Source organism: Mauremys mutica, chromosome 1 (genome assembly GCF_020497125.1).
Source record: "Mauremys mutica isolate MM-2020 ecotype Southern chromosome 1, ASM2049712v1, whole genome shotgun sequence".
Classification (NCBI taxonomy): Eukaryota; Metazoa; Chordata; order Testudines; family Geoemydidae; genus Mauremys; species Mauremys mutica.
Genome location: NC_059072.1, coordinates 138,089,346 through 138,113,645, shown reverse-complemented (window position 1 = coordinate 138,113,645; position 24,300 = coordinate 138,089,346). Strand labels below are relative to the sequence as shown.

At 49.2% G+C, this 24,300-nt stretch overlaps 1 protein-coding gene across 1 annotated transcript in view; it reads right to left on the bottom strand.

The window, feature by feature from the left end:
• LOC123355555 (alpha-2-macroglobulin-like protein 1) overlaps positions 1–23,912 on the bottom strand; it is a 51,088-nt gene extending 27,176 nt beyond the window's left edge. The window contains exons 1-17 of the mRNA XM_044998161.1: positions 23,769–23,912; positions 20,856–21,039; positions 19,521–19,562; positions 18,930–19,074; positions 18,160–18,212; positions 16,330–16,350; positions 15,606–15,774; positions 14,844–14,928; positions 13,676–13,799; positions 11,762–11,876; positions 10,304–10,413; positions 9,104–9,268; positions 6,687–6,920; positions 6,106–6,169; positions 3,647–3,792; positions 3,271–3,417; positions 1,960–2,148 (exon numbers count right to left, since the gene is read on the bottom strand). Coding sequence (XP_044854096.1) covers positions 1,960–2,148; positions 3,271–3,417; positions 3,647–3,792; positions 6,106–6,169; positions 6,687–6,920; positions 9,104–9,268; positions 10,304–10,413; positions 11,762–11,876; positions 13,676–13,799; positions 14,844–14,928; positions 15,606–15,774; positions 16,330–16,350; positions 18,160–18,212; positions 18,930–19,074; positions 19,521–19,562; positions 20,856–21,039; positions 23,769–23,836 — 2,061 coding nt within the window. The 5' untranslated portion in view covers positions 23,837–23,912. The remainder of the gene's footprint in view (positions 1–1,959; positions 2,149–3,270; positions 3,418–3,646; positions 3,793–6,105; positions 6,170–6,686; positions 6,921–9,103; positions 9,269–10,303; positions 10,414–11,761; positions 11,877–13,675; positions 13,800–14,843; positions 14,929–15,605; positions 15,775–16,329; positions 16,351–18,159; positions 18,213–18,929; positions 19,075–19,520; positions 19,563–20,855; positions 21,040–23,768) is intronic.
• Positions 23,913–24,300: the final 388 nt, after the last annotated feature.

The following is a 24,300-nucleotide window of genomic DNA, read 5'->3' as shown; positions in this document are numbered from 1 at the left end:
ACCCCACAGGGAGGAATGCCCAAGTGTTCCTTCCAGGGTCCAAGGGTGGGGTTTTTTTGCATTTGAGTGGTGGCAGTGTTTACCAAGCCAAGGTCAAAGAAAAGCTTAAACCTTGGGAATTTAATACAAGCCTGGGGTGGCCAGTATTAATTTTTTTAATCCTTGTGGGCCCCCACCTTCTGCACTCGAAGTGCCAGAGTGGGGATCAGCCTTGACACATACAACACTGCTGTTAATACACCCCAGCATGATATTAGCCTTTTTAGCAACTGCTTCATATCATTGACTCATATTCAGTTTGTGATCCACTGTAGCTGTCCCCACCACTTGGAAGGGTAAGAGGGGGACCTTGCTTCAGCCCCCACAACCCAGCCTGGGATAGCAGGGGTGACGAACCCCATAAGCAGCAGAGGGAGGCTGGGGGAGGCACAGCTGACAGGAGCTGGGCAAATGGGAAAGCGAGAGGCAGAACTGATGTGGGGGCTGAGCCAATGCAGGGGCTACAGAGCAGAACTGATGAGGCCTGGGGGACTGAATTGATGGGGGCTGGGCAGATGCACTTCAGTTTATTTTCCCTCTGTTTACTGTTGTGCCACATATTTAGCTTAGAGACTTTTCATTTACGTTTAAACACACTGGAGTTAGACTGGGTTGATACATTTCGATTTAGTGGTACACTTCTAATCAGACACTTCATCAGATCCTTATGCAACATAAAGTGATCAGTCAGTGATGTGCTTTCATGGGTTAACTTGACTGAGTGCGGCACTGTACTTTTCCAGGAAAAAAAGATGGTGTGAGCGACCGTCAGTTAAATTTCAGGCAATGAGAAAGGGAAATTAGATGGCAGTTCATTCCTTTTGAGTTTAACTTCTAATTTTAATGTCATCGTTTCAACAGAATTAATATTAATAGCATGCTGGTTTAATAGCACGACAGTGGATTTGTTTGCCATATGTTGTTGGAATATTTTCTATCAGCACTCTTAACCTTTTATTCTGTGATTGATAAATACAATCTGGCACTCCACTCTTGGAAGGTTGCAACCCCTGTCTGGTGGCAGGCTCACTAAAAAGCCCTAGAGAGCACCCTTTTACCGCCAAGATTTGGACACAGCCTTATCCGGCCTTACAGAAAAAGTAAGTGAATACCACTGCTATAGGGAATTCACAAACTAACGCCATATATCACCATGCGTATTACTATCAGTAGGTGCTGGAATTAAAATGGTTTCGTTTGTTTTAATTTTCATTCAGCTTTACAATTAGTATAGCACATTTCAAAACCGGGACTGAAATAACCACAGTAATTTAAAAATAGAGTGTTTGGCTTTGAGTGGTGGTAAAACAGCAAAGGTAAGGAATTGAATATGCAGAGAAGGACCCCCAAACTATAACACACCTGGGCCCCCATCAAACTTAATTTGGTCTTGGCAGGGCCGGCTCCAGGCCCCAGCACGCCAAGTGCGTGCTTGGGGCTGCATGCCGCGGTGGGAGCTCCGCCGGTCACCAGGAGGGCGGCAGGCGGCTCCAGTGGACCTCCCGCAGGCATGCCTGTGGAGGGTCCGCTGGTCCCGCGGCTCCGGTGGACCTCCCGCAGGCATGACTGCGGAGGGTTCGCTGGTCCCGCGGCTCGGGTGGACCTCCCGCAGGCATGCCTGTGGATGCTCCACCGGAGCTGCGGGACCAGCGGACCCTCCGCAGGCATGTCTGCAGGAGGTCCACCGGAGCCGCGGGACCGGCGACCACCAGAGCGCCCCCTGCGGCGTGCCGCCGTGCTTGGGGCGGCGAAATTGCTAGAGCCGCCCCTGGGTCTTGGGAACAATTAAGCACAGGGGATTGTTAGCAAATCTCACAATTCTGGTTTTCCTTACAAACTCTGATGTATGTACAATACGCCATAGCAGTGATCAATACAGGCTTAGGAGAAGTTTGGTGCAGGAGCAAAGAAGATACCCACCTTAAACAGACTATAGACATCAGCCTCGCTTTGATACCAGGGAGCTCCCATCAAGGAGCGTCTGTTCCGGGGAGTGGGGAGGAAGGGAAGGACAGGGGGCAGACAAGGATATGGCTCAAAGTCTTCCAAGCGATAAACAAATCCTCGGCCGCCAATCATATAATCGTCTTCAGATCCCAGCTCGTACACCTGGAATGGGAAAACAGAGGTTACTGTACTGAACTGGTTAGAGAGAGAGAGAGAGAGAGAGAGAGAGAGAGAGAGAGAGAGAGAGAGAGAGAGTGTGTGTGTGTGTGAACCATAGCCTTCTACTGGCAAGGAGCAGGGCAGCTAAACTTTTGCATCATAAGCCCCATACTGCTAAAAGCTTATGGTGATTCTCCTTTCCCTCAAGACCTTTTGGAGCAGATCTAAATTCTATCCCTGCTATCAGAATGAAGTTTTGAGGAGCCACAGTCTGCAGCATAGTGCCAAAGAAAGTCCTAGGTAGCACAGTTTTGTTACTCTATAATAATACTTTGCCTGTCTCCAAAGCTGTTCACACAAGGGTCTCACAGAAGCATATGAACATCAGTGAATTAAGTCTCACACTCTGCATGCCAGATGAAAGGGAAACGGAGGCACAGAGAGGTCCAGTTACCTAAGGGCCAAGATCACCCTGCAAGTCAGTGGCAGAACTTGGACTAGAACCCAAGAGTCCTGGCTCCTAGCCCCCTGACTGAACCATTAGCCCAGATGGGTAGAGAAAAGTGGCATAGGTGAAATAGCAGGAGGTACCAGGAGGGCGAGCAGAGGACCAGCAGCGAACCCACTGCCAAACCACACCTTCCCTGGAGGGAGCTCCCACTGTTCCTGTGAAGCTGCCCCTTCCACCTCTCTGCCTTCCGCCCCCACAGCCTTCATTCCAAGGGTGGCCCCTGGAGCAGCCATTGTAGGAACAAGGAGGAATCAGCCACCTGCCTGGCAAGAGGACAGACTGAGGTAAAGGTTTGCTGGCAACCAGTGCATAATTAGGGCCGGCTCTACCATTTTTGCTGCCCTAAGCAAAAAAAAGCCACCCGAACTGTGCTGCCCCAAGAATGGACGGAATGCCACACCTTAGCATGTGCCGCCCCAGGCACGTGCTTCCTCCGCTGGTGCCTGGAGCCGGCCCTGTGCATAATGTAAGGGGTCAGAGAAGCTGGTGGTGGCTGGGTTCACCCACCTTGTGTGACAGCCCTGTTCCAGTACATCAGCGTGCTTCTCTCGCCTGGTACCTCCTGCAGGGTTAGTTTGGCCAGGGTGTGGCTGGGACACAGCAGGTTTACTCACACTCTCTGGTGTCATGACTTTATCATCCTTCAGCAGGACGCTCTTGTCCACAGTGCGGACGGAGCACAGGGAGCCAGGGTCGGCCTTCAGGTGCAGATTGACCTTCGACCCTGGGAGGTCCTCCTCCGCCGAGAAGCCCAGTGTCACCTATGGGAGGAGACGGGATGTGTTTATCAAATGGAAGAAGGGCACAAGACAATGAGGGTATGTGAGCCACAGACGACAGAGAGGGAGAGAGAGACTGGGAGCGGAAGGGAGAAAGAGCCTGCTAGAAACACAGACAGAAGGGCACAGGGATTGTCGAGTGTATGTCATCCCAGCCAGACCACCCCTCTGCCACACATTCTATTTTCCCCACCTCCTGTGCGACCCTCACCTTGTGTTTGAAGCACTTGCTGACTGTGAACACATCCACATCAGCTGCCACCTCTCCATCCGCGAATATGGCATAAAGCAAAAGCGTGGCAGAGGGTGCAAGTTCAGAGCTGATGGGCAGAGTCAACGAGAAGGAGCCCTTCAGTGCTGTATGAGGGAGCAGGAAGTGAAGGAAATGGTTATTTAGATCCATGTGAAACAGAAAAAAACGTGTGGAACTTACTGTTGCTGGATGTTATTGAGGCACAGGATTTCATAGTTCCTGCATCTGGTGTGACATTGGCAGACCAGTGCCAACTCATGCCAAGGCCACGGGTCTCACTGAACACTGACAAATGCACAGCTGGAAACTAGTCTGGCTTACCTGTGGGATCGTATCGTTAAAATAGATACTAGTGTTATAAGAATGGGTTTTGTGTTTAGATTTTACGGAATGCTTGTAGAACACTGCATGTATTAATCCTACTTATAAAATCTGTATTCCATGGTATACAGTTATATTGAGTGTTTGCATTGTAAACCTCTCTAATTGTGTAACTCACTGTGATGGGGCATCTGCCCCACACTGGCAGAAAGGGGGTTTAAAGCAGCCCTAGGGAGGCCGTGCAGGAGGTAGCCAATCATAGAAGGGCTTATAAAAGTAGCCAATCAGCAGGGGGCGGCTCTACAAATTTGGCCGCCCCAAGCAGTCATGCCCGGGAGGCACCCCCGAGCCGCGGGAGCAGCGGACCTCCCGCGGGCATGACTGCGGAGGGTCCGCTGGTCGCGCGACTCGGCTGGACCTCCGAGCTGCGGGCGGTTCGCTGGTCCGGCGGCTCCGGTTGAGCTGCCGCAGGCATGCCTGCGGGAGGTCCAGCCGAGCCGCGGGACCAGCGAACCGTCCGCAGTCATGCCTGCGGGAGGTCCACTGGAGCCGCCGGCCGAGCACCCCCTCCGCAGTCATGCCTGCGGCAGGTCCGCTGCTCCCGGGGCTCCGGTGGACCTCCCGCAGGCATGACTGCGGCAGGTCCGCCGGCCCAGCCTGCCGCCCCCCCGGGAAAGGGCCGCCCCAGGCGGGTGCTTGCCCCACTGGGCTCTGGAGCCGGCCCTGCCAATCAGGGACGGGCGGGCCTGTATAAGAAGGACTGAAGAACAAAGCAGGGTTAGTCACTCCCTAGAGCTTGAAAAGGGAAGAGGACTGACTGCCTTTTAGGCAGAAGGTAGCAAGTACCCTGGGCAAAGCAGTACTGTAGGCAGAGACCCAGGAAGCTAAAGGCAGCTCCTAGCAGGCTGCACAGATCTGCAGACTGAGGCCCTGATGCAAGAGCAGGTAGGGTGCTGGGGCCACTGAAGGAAGTGGCTGGACAGTGGACTGCAGGTCCCCCAGAAACGGGGGAACATGGAGTATGACACAGCTGGAGGGCAGTGTCATGAAGAGGATGCTGCGGTCCTGGGAGTGACATGGGTCCAGGAACAGAAGTGACAGTGGGCGAGACACCACCAGCAGAGGGTGCAGAGCTAATTCACCAGACAGACAGCTGGAGGCACTGCAGTGGTGAGTCGCACTCTGTCTCACTCACCAAACAGGAAAAGAAGCACTAATTAAGGTAAACTGCTTGTCCTGCACACAGGAAGGCCCATTGAAGGCAAATGAGGGATTGTGTAGAGCCAAAGGACAGAGACCTTGTTGATTCCATTCCTTACTTCCTCCAGGGAGAGGAAACCTGTGCATGAACTCATCCCATCACTTGGATTCTGGGACGAAGGGGATAAAAATCCCTGACAAGGAGAAATCTGTCTTTTTATGCTCTCTGGATTGAGAGAAGCAAAGATTCCTAAACATAAGCAAGAGATCCCCATGCTGCTTGGCATGGGTCAGCCCTAGCTTGGTGAAATCTAATCACAGAACATACTATCATTTTGGTGTGTTTGCCCTGCTTTTTGGCAGTCTGCCCTGCGGTTGGCACTCATGGTTGTGAGCCACACTAGACAGTGTGACATGTGGATAAGAACAGAGATATTCACTAGGATAAAATTGACCCCCCAGGATATACTTACCCCTCATTGTCTCAGGGTCAAGAAACCTTCCTCTCTCATGGTAGACTACTGAACAGGTGTAGTGTGTGCGTTTTATCCCTCCCTATGAAGAATCTGCCCTGGGCCAGTCAAGGAATCATACAAATGTAGGATGGGAAGGGACATCAAGAGGTCATTTAGTCCATCCCCCTGCACCAAGGCAGGACCAACTAAACCTAGACCATCCCTGACAGGTGTTTGTCCAACCTGTTCTTAAAAACCTCCAGTGATGGGAAGGATACTAGATTAGATAGACCAAGGCAGGAGGTGGGACACTGGACTAGATTGTCTATAGCCTGGCATGGCAGGAGCCTGCCTACCATACTAAGATATCCCAATAGCCTGATCCATTGTGATGATTTCCATGGAGTTTATTTCAGGTGCATCTTAGGTTTTCCCACTTACTCTCATCTTGACCAACTGGCACCTGAGTCTGTCCATTGAGAACAATCCTGCCACTTGAGACAACCTGCGGAGGAGATAGAACAGCCTGTCAGGGAACCAGGGTTCTGAGGAGAGAAAATGCAGGGCAGGGAGAGTCTGGCAGAGACAATCACAGGTGCTTTATCTTTAAACTCTGAATGGACAAGGGCCCAGCTGCCTCGGAGACTTCCTCTGAACAATGGGACCCGTAGGAAATCCAAGGCCAGGCTGCCAAGATGCTCCCCAGGCAGCCATGCCTTCTGGTACCACCCACAGAGTCAGGCCAGACTGGCAACAGGGGGAAATAGCCTGTCCCCCAAGGTTCAAGACATTCCTAGCTGGATGAGCTATCTGGGATGGTTGTCAAATGCTGTGGGGCTGGGAGGCTGTTGGGGGAGATTTCAGAGACATGCATTCCAGGTACCAAGATATCTACAAAGTGATGCCTAAAATGGAACCCACAAATTGGTCTATAGACCCATGAATAGTTACCCCTCTTGCACGGGTCTGTAGGTGCCAGTGTTGTATAAATATCATGTGATCCAACTGCCCTGGGTGCTCACCAAATAATAGAAATCCACGTGATCTGCCCCAGGGCCCAGCTCATTCCGGTCCAGGATATAATCCACCCGCACTTCCTGTTCCTGGTCACAGGGTAGCTCCTCCTCCACCTGCTGGATCTCTAGGAAGCTGTTGCTCTCAGAGTAGAAGGGTTTCAGCCAGTTGTAAGCCTCCTGTCGTGCTACTACAACGGTGTAGAGACTCTCCTCAGTTACGTTCACAATGGAGTATCTGCCCTTCAGAGCAAAAATGCATGGCAAGCAGTCAGAATTAACCAATGGAGGAGCCTACAAATGGGGTACCTGCTGGAAACACTCAGTGCGATCACCAGAATTATATGTCCACAGCCCCATGTAATCCACGGATGCAGAAATTACAGCAGAATCTAGCCCTAGCTGCAGACTTGAACTCCAGAATATGAGTTTTCTTTTTCTTTTCAACATTATTTTGAACACTTGTGATTTCAGATAAAACTTTAAAAAGGTGAACTACATGCAGTCAGTAATGCCGGCTTGAGTTTGCAGACAGCCAGAAAGGTATGAACTGGCCATTCATTGCAATAATGTGTTAACTTGGAAACCTACAGATAACAGTTACATGGCAACATTGTTAACTATTTCGCTGCAGAAATATCCAGCTAATGTACTTCTCCCAGATTCCCAGCCTACCTTCTCCACCTTGCCAGGTGCCAAAAGTCCCAGTAATCCCCTGTTCAACTGCCCCCCACCCCAGCCCTGTGTTCCCTCCCACACCCCCTTGCTGCACCAGCCCTGGGCTCTCCCCCCCACCCTACCCCCTGCCGCTCCAGTTCTGCCCCCCCACCTGCACCCCACAGCTGCCCCAGCCCTGGGTCACTGGTAACTCGCTCCCAGGGCAGGTCATTCAGCAGGAATTTTGGATGTGCACAGAACACAGACAGGATTGGTTCCCATATGGTTACAGAACTGCAGTAAAGTGGAACAATTTTTAGCTTGTGTGACTGAAGGATATCTGGATGCATATTATAAGATTGTCCTACATAAATGAAGAAATAAATGAGGTGCCTTTATTATTCTTTTGTTCCACTCTTTCTTTCTATGGGGAATTTGCCAATGCAATATCACTATCTTCCTTTTAAACAAATAAAACTTAAAAAAAAAAGGCAATGGCTGTTGAAAATAGGAATTCCAGTCCTAATAACACTGGGAAGCATTTCTTGCTCAATTTTATCCTACTTTTTCTGCAGTAACTTATACTGGATCAGTATATTTGATTTGGGAGAAATGAAGTAACAGCTGCCCGAACTGAGCTTGAGCACTCCTGAATTTTGAGGGTGTTCAAATCTGGAAGGCAGGTGCTAGATTCCCTTTCAGAATATTAGCTAAATCTGGAAAGGAAAAGTCAATTTCTGCTTCCATGGCTCAGAAGTGGAAATCCTCCTACCTGCCTGGTACTGTATCTAAAGCTGCCCAGGTCCTCTAGTAGAGTCTCCCCTCCCTTACTTTTCATTTTAAATTCTAGTGGGATCCACATACCTCTCTTGCTAAGCTTCAGATAGAGAGGTGCACTGTCCATTTAGTCCACCCAATTCCTTCTTTGGGGGCTGCAAGGTGAGGTCACACCAGTATCCCTAATCCAGTCTGGGCAGGGGCGGCTCTACCTTTTTGGCCGCCCCAAGCAGTCATGCGCGGGAGGCGCCCCGGAGCCGCAGGAGCAGCGGACCTCCCGCGGGCATGACTGCAGAGGGTCCGCTGGTCGCGCGGCTCGGCTGGACCTCCCGCAGCTGCGGACGGTTCGCAGGTCCGGCGGGTCCGCTTGAGCTGCCGCAGGCATGCCTGCGGGAGGTCCACTGGAGCCGCGGGACGAGCGCCCCCTCCGCAGTCATGCCTGCGGCAGGTCCGGTCGTGCCGGGGCTCCAGTGGACCTCCCGCAGGCATGACTGCGGCAGGTCTGCCAGCCCAGCCTGCCGCCCCCCCCGGGAAAGGGCCGCCCCACGCGCGTGCTTGCCGCGCTGGGGTCTGGAGCTGGCCCTGAGTCTGGGGATGTCTTCTGAAGGGGAGATCTGGGCCAAAGCCTTCTACTCCTTGGGCATACTTGTTCCCCCATTCACAGGGCCACCCCGCTCTAGCAGTGAGCTCTCCATTCACAGCAAGCTGCAGCATGAGGTCTCTGCTGCCTCCCTCCCTGCCTCCCTTTCCTGTTGATCACTGCCAAGGGAATGCTGGGAAACATAGTTCTTTCCCTGCTCCAGGGCTGGCTCTATAGGCAGGAAGCTAACCAAGGAATTACAGCTCCCAGGGCCCCCAGTTGGTTCTCAGCTCCCATGCTGCATCCCTGCCGCTCCTGCAAATGTGCCACCCAAGCACCTGCTTGCTTTGCTGGTGCCTAGAGCTGGCCCTGCCCCTAGATCTGACCCTGCTTGTCCACCTGTGTGACTCACCCTCAGAGAAACCAGAGTATTGTTCCATTCCGCAGTGTCTAGTGAGAAGTGGACTTCGCCCTTCTCATCTGTGACATATGGCAGGTGCGTCTCCACATCATTGACATCCACAGTCAGGTAGACAGTGTGGTTTTTTATGGGAACATTATTGATGGTAAAGGTCATCTGCAGAGAAGAAAGGGAAATAAACACCTCCTGTTCCAATAATTGCTGTGCTTGGGGGTTTGGGAGACGTGATACCATCTACATGCTGGAAATCAGGTGAGTTCTGGCACTTAATACTAACCCTTTCCATGTAAAGGATCATAAAGTGCTTGACAGGTTACAGGCAGGATATAGGGGTCCTAACATCCATTGCTGAAACAACATCAGCAGCTGTGCCAGAGAAACAATATGCAAGAATTTAGGACAAGAAGGAAAGGGAGAGACCACTGAAGGGATTTTAAGGACAAGAAAAATAATTATCTTGGCTACTGAGTTTAACTCGTCTTTTCCTTTGCATAATAGTACAGTGTTAGTCCTTAAAGATTAGAAACGGTTCGGACTTCAATTTTAAATCTCATCAGAAACTCCAGCAGCATAATTCTTCCTAGCCCACATTGGGGCATTAGGTCAATACTGACCCAGAGAGGAAAGCATCCCCTATTGAGCCACGACACTGCTCACTGCAGTACCATGCTCTCTAGCACCACACTAGGGCATTGGGGTCAGAAGTGATTGCTGTCAAATCACTACACAGTAGCCTATGCTAGGTCTTAAGTGAATGTGCAGAGACCTTTCCAAAGGTAACACCATCCCTTGCAGGTACGTCTTTACAGAGACAGATTTTTAAGAGCAGAAGAGTACATCCCTGTTGGAGAACATTGAGAAATGTGCCTACAAACCCTCCAAAGACCACAGAATCCATCTTCCAAACAGTTAACTCCCCAGTTAACTTGGTGACTAGGCTGGGAGAGAGGAGGGAATGGGGGCGGGGTGTCAGAATTTCTCATACAGGTGGACACAGAGGAGCCAATCCTCACCTGGCATAAATCAGCATAGCACCATTGACTTCAGTGGAGCTACACCAACTTACACCAGCTAAGTATTTTCCACATAGTTTATTACCAGCAATATTATTCTCTCCTCTCCCCCATGCCTGCCTCCCAAGTATGAAGAGAGGTCACTGCCTTGGTAAGGGAAGGGGGGAATGTGCGTTACCTTTCCCGTGTATGGAAATCCAAGTTTGTAAAAGGGGTTGAGATTGACAAAGTTCACCTCCACTATCTTGGTAGCGATAGCAACTGTGACTAATTCTGTGTTCGTGGCTCCTGGGTGGAGAGAGGAGACATCTGTTAAAAACTGACTCATTTGTTAAGCACTCAACACTAGAGGAGACAAAAAATAAGGCGAGTGTCCTCCCCATGAAGCTTACAGTCTAAATGTCAGCTACATAACAAGCCTGAGCCACAACCATTTGGACATTGAGACTTGAACCCACAACTTTCAGCACCAGCCACTATTACTAGAGCAAAAGGAGCAACTATGTTACTTGGGGGTAGGTAGGAGGCTGCTCTGGTCACTGCAGCCAGCCACTATGGGGACACTTTGTCACACCAACTAAGGCAGTTGATTACTGGCTGATAAGATGCATTGGGAGAGCCAAGGGACTGTGTTACTTTAGTAAAACATGTCAAGCTCCATTTACTCTCCCACGTCTTCCCTCCCATGTGCGGTTGGCCTAGAGAGGACTTATGACTGATGAAGATTAGTGTTTGCAGACCACGCAGAAGAAGCAAGTCTTCAGGAGGGACCTGACTGAGGAGAGGGTTGGGAGGCAACCAGACAGGGATTGGGACGTTATTCCAAGCCCAGGGGACAGCACAGAGAAAGGCATGGAGATGGAAGAGGTGGGACATGGAGGGCTGAGACAGAACAAAGAAGGACACAATAGGAGGTGACATAGGCTGGGGTGGAGCTGTGTCAAGCCCTGAAGGCAGGGGAGAAAAGCTAGAGCTCGATACAGTGAGCAAGGGGCAGCTGGTGGGGGTTTGAAGCACGGCGTGCTATGGTCTGATGGATGGGGAGGCATTTGGAGCAGATTAGAAGAAAGCAGTGTTGGTATTGGGGATGCCAGAGAGCAGAAGCAGGACAGGAATATGTGAACAAGACTACCTAATCCTTATCATAGGAACTTATCAAAGAGACTGTGGTGAAGGACTAACTGTTGGGGAAAGAGTCTTATGACTGACTGGGGACATAATGATAAGATGCTGCTTAGCCTACGGCTAGCTATGGTTCTGTGGCTGATTGAGAGTCACATTTTTTGGAGCTGGAGCTTACTTTAGTGACTGGCTGGTGAGTGTTGTTAGACACTCTTTGGGGAACTAAGAAATCTAGTGAGCAGGGACACTAGAAAAAGGAATTCTAATCACTGGTGTGGCAGAAGACTACTGACCCCTAATAAACCCCATAACCAAGACACAATGGAATTCAGTCCCCCTGAAGATACCAGAAACTGGAGGTGGCTGAGGTTAAAAAACAACCTGTACTGGAAATGGAGAAGTGTGGAGGCAACCAAACACAAATGCAGTTAGTCAGAGGTTTCACGTAAAAAGGGTAGCTGATGGCTGTGTCTCCCCTCTCCTCTTCCCCTCCTGCCATCCCCCCCCCCCGCACCTGTTCCTTCTTCTTCCAGTTCTGCTGCAATGATAATAGTGTTCCCGTAGACAGTGCTGTTTATTTCTAGCTCAGCCAAATCTGCTGTAAAAATGGCACAGCCTTGCTTGTTCGTCTGGGGACACAGATGGATGGAGAGAAAGAAAGAGAGAAAGAGACACGTTAGTGAGGCTGGGGTTTATAGAAGTTGAGTAGTCCTAAAAATCCTCCCCTCTGTCCCATGACTGCTTAGAAGTTCAAACCCATGTACATCTTATCGCTTAGGGAGAGGACAAATGACACCGATTAGAGAGGCACCGATTAATGATATATCCGTGGCTGCAGACAAAAGGTACGTTTATTAGAGAAATCACACACATTTCTCCTCCCTTGGTTTTCACACCTCAACTGCTAGAACAGGGCCTCCTCCTCTCTGATTGATCTAACCTCGTTATCTCTAGCTTGCTTCTTGCTTGCTTATATAAACCTGCCCCTGGAAATTTCCACTACTTGCATCCGACGAAGTGGGTATTCACCCACGAAAGCTCATGCTGCAAAACGTCTGTTAGTCTATAAGGTGCCACAGGACTCTTTGCTGCTTTTACAGATCCAGACTAACACGGCTACCCCTCTGATACTTGACACACATTCCTAGAGAGAACTGGGACCAGATCCCATGCCCTTAGCTGTAAAAACACAGGCTTTGACAACTTGAGCTAGGCCGAGTAGTAGTATTGGTAGTATTGGTAGAGGGTCTCTCCTATTCTCTGCCTGTGGCACATAATAGTTTAGTCTCTTAAGGCCAAAATACTTTGGTTCCAGTACAGTTGTTGAGCTTAGTATGCATGTGCTGGGTGGTGCTGGTGGCCTTTGATAGACAGGACATCAGACTAAATGATGTGGTGATCCCGTCTGGTCTTGGAAATCTCTGACCTCTCTGAGGGTATGTTCAGCCTCTCCGACGCAGGAGAGAGGGCAAAGAAGTGTTGTTATTGTGGTCTGTGTCTAACACACATAGTTTTGCTTCTGTTAACACTGCAGAGTCCATACAGCAGAGAGCTGGAATCCAACCTGCCTTGTGCCTCCTTGGCAGAACTGTGACGGGGTTCCAGCTGCAGAGCCTTTACTGCTGGTTGGGTTGTTAGCACTGCAAAAACCCAGCTGGACTTTCAGGTCTCAGCTTTGAGTGCTGACATTTAGAAAATCTTGGTTTGACTTGTAGATTGAGTGAGGAGAATCTGGAGTCATTGGGAGAAGAAGTATATAGAACAAATTGCATATTTAGGTGCATTGTGTATGGGGGTTAGCTATGAAGCATCCAGTGCTGGCCCCTGTCAGAACCAGGATACCAGACAGCCGAGATGGATCAGTAATCTGTTTGATTATGGGAGGAAACAGACCGCTGGAATAGATGGAACAATTGGTGGTCTGATCTGGTTTAATGAGAGGTGAGCTGCGAGAGACCAGTGATCTGATTCCATGTGATATGACGGAGGGTACTGGAAGAAGAAATTCCTGCTGTCGGATAGTGTTGCGCATTCTAGAGGGCTTAGCTAACACAGACATTCTGTTTCCAGGCTGTTGATCCATTACTTCCCTAATCCTGTCTCCCAAGAAATGAGACCTCACCCATCTCCAGTTACTCAGGTCAAGCCAGCCCTACAATACTCCTCCCCCACCCCCCGCCCCAACCATTCAGCATTGGCTTCTGTCAGATATGGGAGACAGGAGGAGCAAGACCAGTGCTTTAATGTAGTAAGTTAGGTGGCAAGATAACAGGGCAGCTCGACTTATGATCTGCTTGGGTGAGGCAGGAGAAATAATAATAATCAGACTAGCTGGACCAGGGCACGTTAGAAATGCCTAGATACATTAGATGAACCGACATTCTGTTCTTGCAGATGACTGTCATCCTCCCCTTCCTCATCTGCTCACCTGGTTCTTATGCTCCACAGTTTTCACAGACGATGTTATGTTTTCTTCTCTTTGATGGAGATAGACTATTTGCCGAACCAAAGCAACCTGTATCGTCCCCTGCACAGGTTTCCCATAGGTGTACCTGGATCAGAAGGACAGAAAACACTGACAGATGGATCAGATACTTCAGCAAAAAGATTAGAATGAAGGGCACCAGCAAACCCTTCTGAGGGAGAAGACGGATATTAAAAGCGTCTACCTCTCGAGCCACTGCACCCCCGTTGAAATAAGGAAGAGGGCCTGAGATGTCTGCAGGATATACACCCCTGGAAGTCACCTCACTTGCACTGTATCCTCTTTAAATGGGGAACAGGGTTTGTATAAAAGGATCCTCCTCAATCAGTATCTCCACTGAGGTCTGGGCTTTCCCCACATAGCCCTTGTGGCAGAGCTAGTCGGCAGTTCTGTCAGAATGTTTTGCTGATGGAAAATTTACTTTCTACAAATAAAGGCATTTTCTGTGGAAAATTTTCAATTTTGTCAGGAATATTTTGATTTTCCACTGGAAAGTCATTCCCAGCATTTTGGCTCCCCCACTTCTTTGCAGCCCACCTGGCAAGCTGCCAAGGGCAGCCTTCTAGGCTCCAGCTCCCCAGCTCCAGAGACATCTGCTAGGTGGACTGCTGCAGACCTGGGGTTACCGGGGTTTCCAAGCTTCTGGCTCATCAGCAGCCCAGAAGCCCTGGACGCCCCAGTTTCCAAGCTCCCAGCATCTCTAAGCTGTCTGGCTCCCTACCTGGCAGGTTGTCAGGGCTCAGGGCAGGGTGGGGAGTCTTGGAAACGTTTCAAAATGGTCAAAACCAAATTTGGGAGCTGTGGTCCTGTGGTAAATTCAGATTGTTTTTGTTCTGTTTTGGAGCAATGAGTTTTTTTGTTTGTTTGTTTTTAATTCAGGAATTTCTCACAGAACAGGAATTCCAGGTTCCGAACACCTCTACCTTGTGGTTCTTCAGACATGTCTAATGATTGGGTGTTGGAGGAATCTTTTCCTTGCTGTGATTTGGGCCCCCAGCACTAGGAGAGAGAAGACACCACTGGAGGTCCTTACACTCCTGCCAGTACATTGGCAGCAAGAGGTCATTCTCCGATGTGGGGGATGGGACAGTGACAGAGCAGTGCCACTCACCTGCCACAAACCGTGAAGTGAAATTCCTCTTCTGAAGTGGTGACCAGTGGTGGAACATTAAACACCAGCTCAAACTTGGGCAGCTCTGCAGAAGAGAGTTGGGGCAGGTTGAGGGAATAATCCAAATAGGGGAACTCACCCACTGCATCCACAGCAGAATCTCTGTCACACTGACCCAGCACTAGATGGATATGGAGAGTAACTCACCCTTAGGAGGGAATAGGTACCATCAGGCCAGGGGTCCCAGGGAGAGAGCAGTTGAAGGGTGGAAGGGAGCAGGAAGTCAGGACTGAGTTAACATGGGGAGTGAATTCCTCCTCACTCCCAGGAGACTGGGATACCTCCAGACTAGAGGAGCACTGATTGTGTGAAAGTGAAGTCCTGGCCTGAATGAACATGGAGACTAAATTGCTGGAGGAGCTGTCAGCACAGGGTTAGGGCCCCACTGTGGAGGTCTGTGCACTGGTACCTATAAGTAGTTGGAACTCAGGACTGAATGCACGTTGGAGCTGAATTCCACTCTCTCCCTCCAGAGTGGGACTGGGGTGCCACCAGGGAAGAAGTGTGTGGCTGCGTGAATGAAGCACAGGATGGAAAGCACTAGGGACTGGATGGGGGGAGGGGACTCTGTACCCCAAAACTGCAGTTTACCTAAGCAGAGAAATCTAATGAATAGAAACTTGGACTCTAGCAGGGAGGCTCCCATTACAGGCTCCATTCCCCAGCTCCTAATGCTGTCTCACACTTCCTTCTGAGACTCACCATATTCCTCCACCTTGAAGGTTGCCTCAAGCCCTTGAGGCATATTCTTGCCCACTTTGATCTGATATTTCCCCAGGGCTGCTTCAGAGGCCAAGGGGAAGGACAGATCCACAATGCCTTGTCTTGGCTTCACGTCCACCCACTGGCTAATCCGGTTCCCATTGGGATCCTGTGCGGGAACACACATGCATAACCACATGTGTTCAAATGTGCACTGCTGCGAACAGTCATGTATGCATGCACAGCCTCTCAGAAGCACAGTCACACACACACACACACAGAATGAGTGAGGACAGTACCAGGGATCACAGCCCCATGCATTGCCCCGATGGATAGGCGGTCTGAGGGGTCACAGCCCCATGCATTGCCCCGATGCACAGGCTGTCTGAGGGGTCACAGCCCCATGCATTGCCCCAATGCACAGGCTGTCTGAGGGGTCACAGTCCACCCTGAGTCGCCTCATCCTCTTTGTTTTCTGGGGGATTTTTTTTGGATAGCTGGATATTTCCCTCATTTACTGTTGATTCAAGTCATGCCTCTACTTTCGCCCTGGGCCATTAACCACTGATAACACGGCAGGGGCAGGGTGTTGGGGCAGGGTACAGCCAAGATGGAGATATCTTATCTCTGAGGTAGCAATTTAGGGCATGGCACCCCCCTGGAGCACAAATGGCATGATGGAGCAGAAAAGAAAGCCCCCGGAGATCAGCTCCTGGTCACTCACCTGCATCAGCACCAGGGGATGCTGCAAAACACAAGAGAGAAACAACATCACTTATGTAGAGAGCAACAATGTTCACGTGCCCCAGCATCGTTAACACCCAGACACCGGCCCCACCTCAGGAGAGCCTACCTAAACTCAGACCCAAACTGTCCCCATTTCACACCAAGGTCTCTGCTCCCTTTGCCACGGGAATGGAGGGTGCTGGGGAGGTGACCCCAAGAGGTGTGTTTCCCATGGAGTCCCAGGCCCTATTGTGGTCATTGCGCCTACAAATGTACCCTAATTGTGAGCTCAACTGTAAAGTGATTCAGGCACTGTGTTAAGATCATGCTTGGTAAACAAGACAGTGAGACTGAAAATCAATGAACCAAAATTGGTATGTTGGAAATTCAGCCTAACTGGTGGACAGAATAATAGGGGACAGGCTACTCCACCTCTCGTTCCTTTTTGGAGAGAAAAATTGGTGACTGGAGCGAGCTTCACCATCATGAGTGCCATCCTCACTGTCCCCTGGAGCCCTGGACCTTCTTTATTCTAGTCCTGAGAGATGTCCTAACCAGACTGGGACAGAAAGGGAAGCCAGATGACACTGTCACCCCTACCAGCTTCAGCTGAATCCAACAGACCACCTAGGATGTGAGACCACACAACCTCCGCCCCCAGTGCGTCACCCCCTTTGTGTGCTCTTTTCCTTCCCCACCTTATTTCTTCTCTTTCCTACCCCTCTCCTCATGGCACTGAGTCACAGAGCACAGGTCAGCTGACTCGGGCTCAGGCTCATGGGCTAACAATACGAATGTAGACATTTGGCTCAGGCTGTAGCCCAGGCTCTGACCCTCACCCTCTCGCAGGGTCTCAAAGCCTAGGCTCCAGCCCAAGCCCGAGTGTCTACATTGCAGTTTTATAACCCCACAGGCCAAGCCCTGCGAGCTCGAATCAGCTGACCTGGGCCAGCTGTGGCTGTTTCATGGGTCGTTTATTGCAGCATAGACTCACCCTCAGAGTCTGGCTTAATTGGCCAAGACTGTATCTTTTACAGCACTGCTGTAAGCCTATGACCAGAAAGAGGCAACTAAAAGCAATGCCCTAACCAGCCCGATGTTGATAAAAGTTTGCCAGGCCTTAGGCACGGCACATGGGTTTGTCAGCTGCTCCTGTGCTTTTCCAGCAGTGACGTTGCAAGTGAAAGTCAACCTCAGAGACAGAAGCTGCATTTTCTGTCTTGCTGGTCTTTTCTCTTCCCTTCCTGTGTGTGTTTGTCTTGTTTTGTCTTCTTAACAACAGCAGCAGCAACAGCTCCAGCCCATTTCAACTAACTTCCCTTTCCCCCAAAAAGAACAGCTATTACCATCTTTGATGCTACCTAAAAGCCTGTCAGAAGGGGGGTTTCCTTCTAAAAACTCTTTACAGCTAAAGGGAAAGGGAACAAGGGATATTATTTAAACGAAAGCTTTACTTAATACTTTACATCTCAAAGGCATTAACTGTCTTGCCTTCTTTTCTGGATCTTTAATGAAAAGTTGGCAGGATTTTTAATGGTGTTTTTGCCTTGGTAATAAGCAAGCTTAGCTGTCTGTATGCCAAACCCTGAACCTTGTTTGACACTGTTTATGCTAACACCTTCGGCTCTCTGGGCCCCTTTGTTCCAGTTAAATTAAAACAACAGGAGCTATCCCAGCCCTGTTCTCTGTTAATAGGGGGCACATGGGGCAGGTTAAGTGTCTCTCACAAGTGTCATTCCTGTGGGTATCACTCTGTTTATCTGCTGAAACTTGGCACACTCAGCACACTGATGGCCCCTACTTCCTGGAAAGCCAGAGGGATACTCACCACTTTATCAATGGCCTTAAAATCCTGATCAAGGGTCACAATTCGAAACTTCACTGAAGAAATATAGAAAGCAAAGCAAGTTACTGAGTGTGCAACAGACCCCTGGATAGCTCTATACCTCCCTTCCTATTCTCAGATATCCTCTCCCTGTTCTTATCTTCAGGGCTGCCGACCCTTTCCCGAAGAGCCCCTGCAATAACACACACCTGCCTATGATGGTTTATACAGAGATGAGGCCCGGCAAACGCATTACATGTGTCCTGGAATAATAATAATAATGTAATTGTATTTATTTATTTTATTTATTATTATAAAACAGCAGCTCTTCTTGGCCCCTCCCACCTGTTGTCTGTCTGGTCTATTTATTTTAAACTGTAAACTTTTGTGGGCAGTAACTGTCTCTCACTGTGTGTTTCCCCAGCAGCTAATACAATGGACATCTGGTGTGGTGTTTCTAGGTGCTGCTCTAATACAGACCATAATACCCTGGCAAAAGCTCCAGGGGATGTCCCATGACCTGAGTAGCCATGGCCTTGCTTTCAGGTCCCACCTGAGAGACAGTACTTCCACCACCATAGTGCCTCTGGGATCAATGCTGACTCAGAGGGGAGAACACCTTGTAGTGACACACACCCCACTCCCTGCAGCACCTGTTTTCCCTCAGGCCCTGTCCTGCATAGCTGGTTATATCTGAGGAGATCACCATGCCCTGCTGTGGACAGCCACAGAGTCTCCACCCCCAAGCTCCACGGGCCTCTTGCCATTCGTACCTGTCTCTCCAGGTTTATAGAAGGGCTTGTCTGTGTCGATGACAATCCTTGGATTCTGTCTTCTTACCAGCACCTTCTTGTGGCCCTCGTAGCTCACCCTCTCCCCTCTGTGGATCACTGCATGCACAAAGGCCACTACTTCTGCCTGAGAGATGCAAAGGAAACTGGTGCCTCGGTGGCAGGACTGAGAACCGGACGCCACTTTGTGTGGGGAAGCTACTCTGCCAACCCACCCAGGGTAGGTCCTAGGAGACAGGCCTTTATCTGCCATCTCCTATGTTCCCAGGAGATGATGGATTAAAAAAAAATCCCCATTCCTCTTATCTCTCTCCATCCTCCCCCTCAATAGGCTTTTTCCTCCTCCTCTTCTCCCTCCCATACCCATTCTTGTGCTCCCCTTGTTCCCCCTTCCCCCTCCTCTGCCCAGCCTCCTCCTATTGTCTAAGTCTCCATTTTCCCTCCTCCTCCTTTTTTGCTGTCTCATCTCAGCCTCCATATCTTCTCCTTCTCTCTTCCTAGTCCCTGGGAGGGGGGAGGATTGGAGCCCTCTGGTTTGTGGGAACAAAGGGGGTTGGAAAAGGTGAGACTTACTGGTTCATCAAACTGTTTTCCACTAGGAACCAAGGCTGGCACCTGCAGAATGGGGGGTGGGAGGGGGAGAAGGGGTGAGTTGAGGCAAGAGGAAAAAAGAAAACAAATACATCAGTGAGATTTTATTTCTCACACCCAGGATGGTAAATGGCCTCAGAGCTAAACAACCCCGAAACTGCAGGACATTGGAGATCTGGCTCCAAATTCTGTGGCTGGAACCGATTTCTAGCCAACCTGATCCTACAAGGAACATTTGGAAGGATAAGGAGCAGGAGGGGGCATGGTGGGAGGTGGGGCACTCACCCACGTGCAATGATGACTCTTGATTTGTTATTGTAGGGTTGCACCACTTGAAGACCAACCTGTAAGCGGGACCCTGGAGACTAAGAGAGGCCATGTGTCGTCTGATGTACAGCCAACTAACACAGCATGGTACGACTATTATACTGTGCACAGTTCGGTGCACCTCAGTACCAGGGTGATGTCAATAAAGCCTGGGGACATCCAGTGATGAGCACCACAAATGGGTAGAGAGCAGTTCTACTCTGAAAAGTGACGCTGTAAGAATGGCTGTGTTGGGCTCCATGTTTATCGTCTCTCAGGCTAGATTGAAGGGACTCAGCTTCCAAGTAGAAAGATCTTTACTAACTGCATACTCCCCCTGGGCTCTGAGAGTCACACTGGGCTCTTTCCTTCACCCACATCATCACCTGCAATAAAGGTTCTGCAATGAGAACTTAGTAATTCTTTTGCTGATACCCAGACCAGACCAGACTCCAGCTCCCTCTCACTGGGCTGGGCTGACTCTGTGGGGAGATCAGGAGTGAAAGGGAGCAAAAGCAGCGTGTCAGGAGAGTCAGGAACCATGAACCTGAATGCACATAGAAGCTTGTGTGTTACTGCATATGAAGGGAACCGTTTTACCTAGTCACATTTTAGGGCAGAACCACACTCTTAACAAGTGTGGAAAGATGAAAAGAACTTAGTCCATATACATTAGTTTGGTTAATGAATTACAAATATTTGAACAGTGTAAACACCAAGGAAGAAGAGGGCTGGTTTTCCTGCAGGGTTTAACTAGGATTAAATGGCATGAAACTGAGCAAAGTAGTAAATTTTGGTTTAAATAATGGAAATCTTTTCTAGTCTGTTAGACTGTTGGATGTTCTGCCCAGCGGTGGTGGGGATGGACTGAACCTGCTTGGTTACAGAACTCAGGATAGCATCACACACAGCAGTGGGGTATAACATAGTGTGTACTAGGGGCACAGGGCTCTTTTCTGACTTGGAGGCGAGAGCGCCCCCTATAGAATCAGGAGCAGCACCTGAGCTCACCTTGAAGCTGATGCACTCAAAGATTCCTGGCTTCTCTACATCCTTCTCCACCAGGGTGTGATTCTGGGTTTGAATCTCCAAGGTGACAGCCAGGTGGACAGTCTCAGGGAGGGAGCTGAGGTGGATGCAGACCTTCTCATGGCCAGGATGGTGAATGATAGCTGGGATTACTACCACATAGTAACTAGGAGAGAGGAGGAGATGGGGAAAATGAGGAATGGGTAATTCATTTTCTCAGGTGGGCAAGCCAAGGGAGGACTGTCTACTGCTCCAATTGAGGAAGACACCATGGATCAGAGAGATTTCATAGACCCTGAGTGGGGGAATTTGTGGTGCAATTTCCTTCCCATCCCAGGCAGGAGGAGGCAGCGTGCCCAGTATGGAATCAGAACATGGCACAATACACTGGCATAGATCTATCATACCTAGGAGATGAGTGTCTGATTCAGGGCAGGAGTAATCTAGTCCAGTGTGTGCAAACTTTTCCAGTTGCATCCCCCTTACCATTCACAGAATTTGTCATGTCCCCTCCACTCCATTACTTGTAATTTGAATTAATTCCTTACATCTGTGCTGCTACTGGTGGCGGCGCTGCCTTCAGATATGGGTGGCCAGAGAGCAGCAGCTGCTGGCCAGGGCATTCATATTGTTTGCAGCATGGGAGAACTATTGTTTTAATCCCACTTCCGTCCTCGCAATACCCACTCTAATTTTATCCTACTTCTGCTATTATGTCACTGGGTCCTGTGGGAAGCATGAGATCCTAGTTTCTTCCTCCTCTCACCCCCCAAGAACCTCTTCCCACTCCCCCCCCCACCCCCAGTTTACACATCACTGCTCTAGTTCATTCCTCAGGTCCTCACCAAAAAACAAAACAAAACAGTAAGAGGACCAAAAAATGCCACCATGGCTGAGCAGCAGAGTTAAAGAGGGGATTAGAGGCAAAAAGGCATCACTGAAAAATTGGAAGTCAAATCCTAATGAGGAAAATAGAAAGGAACATCAACTGTGGCAAGTCAAGTGTAAAAGTATAATTAGATCAGCCAAGAATGAAATTGAAGGACAACTAGCTAAGAACACAAAATCTAACAGCAAAACAATTTTCCAGTACATCAGAAGCAGGAATCCTGGGGGCCACTGGATGATCACAGTGCTAAAGAAGCACTCAAGGAAGACAAGGCCGTTGTGGAGAAGCTAAATAAATTTTTTTGCATCAGTCTTCACAGCAGAGGATGTGAGGGAGATCCTCACGCCTGAGCCATTCTTTTTAGGTGACAAGTCTGAGGAACTGTCCCAGATTGAGGTGTCGTTAGAGGAGGTTTTGAAACAAATGTATAAATCAAACAGTAATGAGTCACCAGGACCAGATGATATTCACCCAAGAGTTCTGAAGGAACTCAAATGTGAACTACTAACTGTGGTATGTAACCTATTCCTTAAATCAGCCTCTGTACCAAATGACTGGAGGATTGCTAATATAACACTTATTTGTAAAGAAGACTCCAGAAGTGATACTGGCAATTCCAGACTAGTAAGCCTAACTTCAGTACCAGGTAAATTGGCTAAAATTATAGTAAAGAATAGAGTTATCAGACACATAGATGAACACAATATGTTGGGAAAGAGTCAATATGGCTTTTGTAAAGGGAAATCATGCCCCACCAATCTATTAGAATGCTTTGAGGGGGTCACCAAGCATGTGGACAAGGGGGATCCAGTGGACATTGTGTACTTAGATTTTCAGAAAGCCTTTGACAAGGTCCCTCACCAAAGGTTCTTAAGCAAAGTAAGCTGTCATGGGATAAGCCAGAAGGTCCTTTCACGGATCAGTAACTGGTTAAAAGATAGGAAACAAAGGGTAGGAATAAATGTTCAGTTTTCAGAAGGGAGAGAGGAATGGAGCTGGGTCCCCCAGGGATCTGTACTGGGACATGTGCTGTTCAACATATTTATAAATGATCTGGAAAAGGGGGTGAACTGTGAGGTGGCAACATTTTCAGACAATAATAAATTACTCAAGATTGTTAAGTTCAAAGCTGACTGTAAACTAGGTCATAAGGTGACAAAATGGCAGATGAAATTCAATATTGATAAATGCAAAGTAATGCACATTGGAAAAAAGATCCCAACTATACATCCAAAATGATGGAGTCTAAATTAGGTGTTACCCATCAAGAAAGAGATATTGGCATAATTGTGGTTAGCTCCCTGAAAACATCTGCTCAATGTGCAGCAGCAGTCAAAAAAAGCTAACAGCATGTTAGGAACCGTTAGGAAAGGGATAGATAATAAAACAGAAAATATCATAATGCCTCTATATAAATCCATGGTACGCCCACATCTTGAATACTGCGTGCAGATCTGGTTGCCCCATCTCAATAATAAGATATACTAGAATTGGAAAGGTGCAAAGAAGGACAATGAAAATGATTAAGGGAATGGAACTGATTCAATGTGAGGAAATATTAATAAGACTGAGACTTTTCAGCTTAGAAAAGAGACAGCTAAAGGCGGATATGATAGAGGTCTATAAAATCATGAATGGTGTGAAAAAAGAGAACAAGGCCAACACCAAAGATCTAATTTTCAGGGCCATGACCAGGGTTAGGCAAGTGGGGCAGCCGCCCAGGGTACAAAGCTGTGGGACAGAAAAATGACCCCTCCCACAATAGGTGGCACAAATATGCTTGCTTGTCCCGGATGCTAAAATGCCTAGTTACAGCTGTGCTCATTTTCATAGGTGCCACAACTCCCATTAAAGTCACTGGGAGCTGCAGGTGCTTGGCACCCATGAAGATAAGGCTCCCAGAAGCTCAGCACTGGGATTCTAGCCAATTCAGCCACCTCCCCTCCTCTCCCTGCAATGACATTCCTGTCTACTGAGCCCCAGCAAACAAAAGTGGAAAACCTTACGGATTCAGAGTTGCTGGAGCTGCAACTGGGAGCAGAGCCAGGGCCCAGAGGAGCGATACTCCCTGCATTGCTTGGGCTGGGATGGCCCGCTGGTGAGATCCACACTTAAGTCTAGAGCAGCTGGCTATCAGCTCCAGGGGTTGAGTCCTAAATATCCCCCCAGAGACTCCTAAGTCCAAAGGTGCTTGACCCATGCGGTGTAAGTATCTCATCTCCCCTGGGCTAATGACATTGACAATATTTACCCACCTCCACTAGGAACTTGGCAAAAGCCACATAGGCCCAGATGTCCTCCCAACCCATTCTGGAATGTGTCTGTGACCAAGTGTGTAAAAAGACTTTGATAGCGAGTTATGGATCTGGTGAGCTGTAATACAGACTGAGTAGGTATCATGAGAGTGAGAATCTTCACATGTGTCTGGCATGGCACGTGACTATAGCATGCAGTAAAATTAAGGTCATGCGCCAGTCCCTATCCCCTGTTCTCAGCCCCTCCGCATGGGGAAGGCATCTTGAGCGCTACCACTGTCCG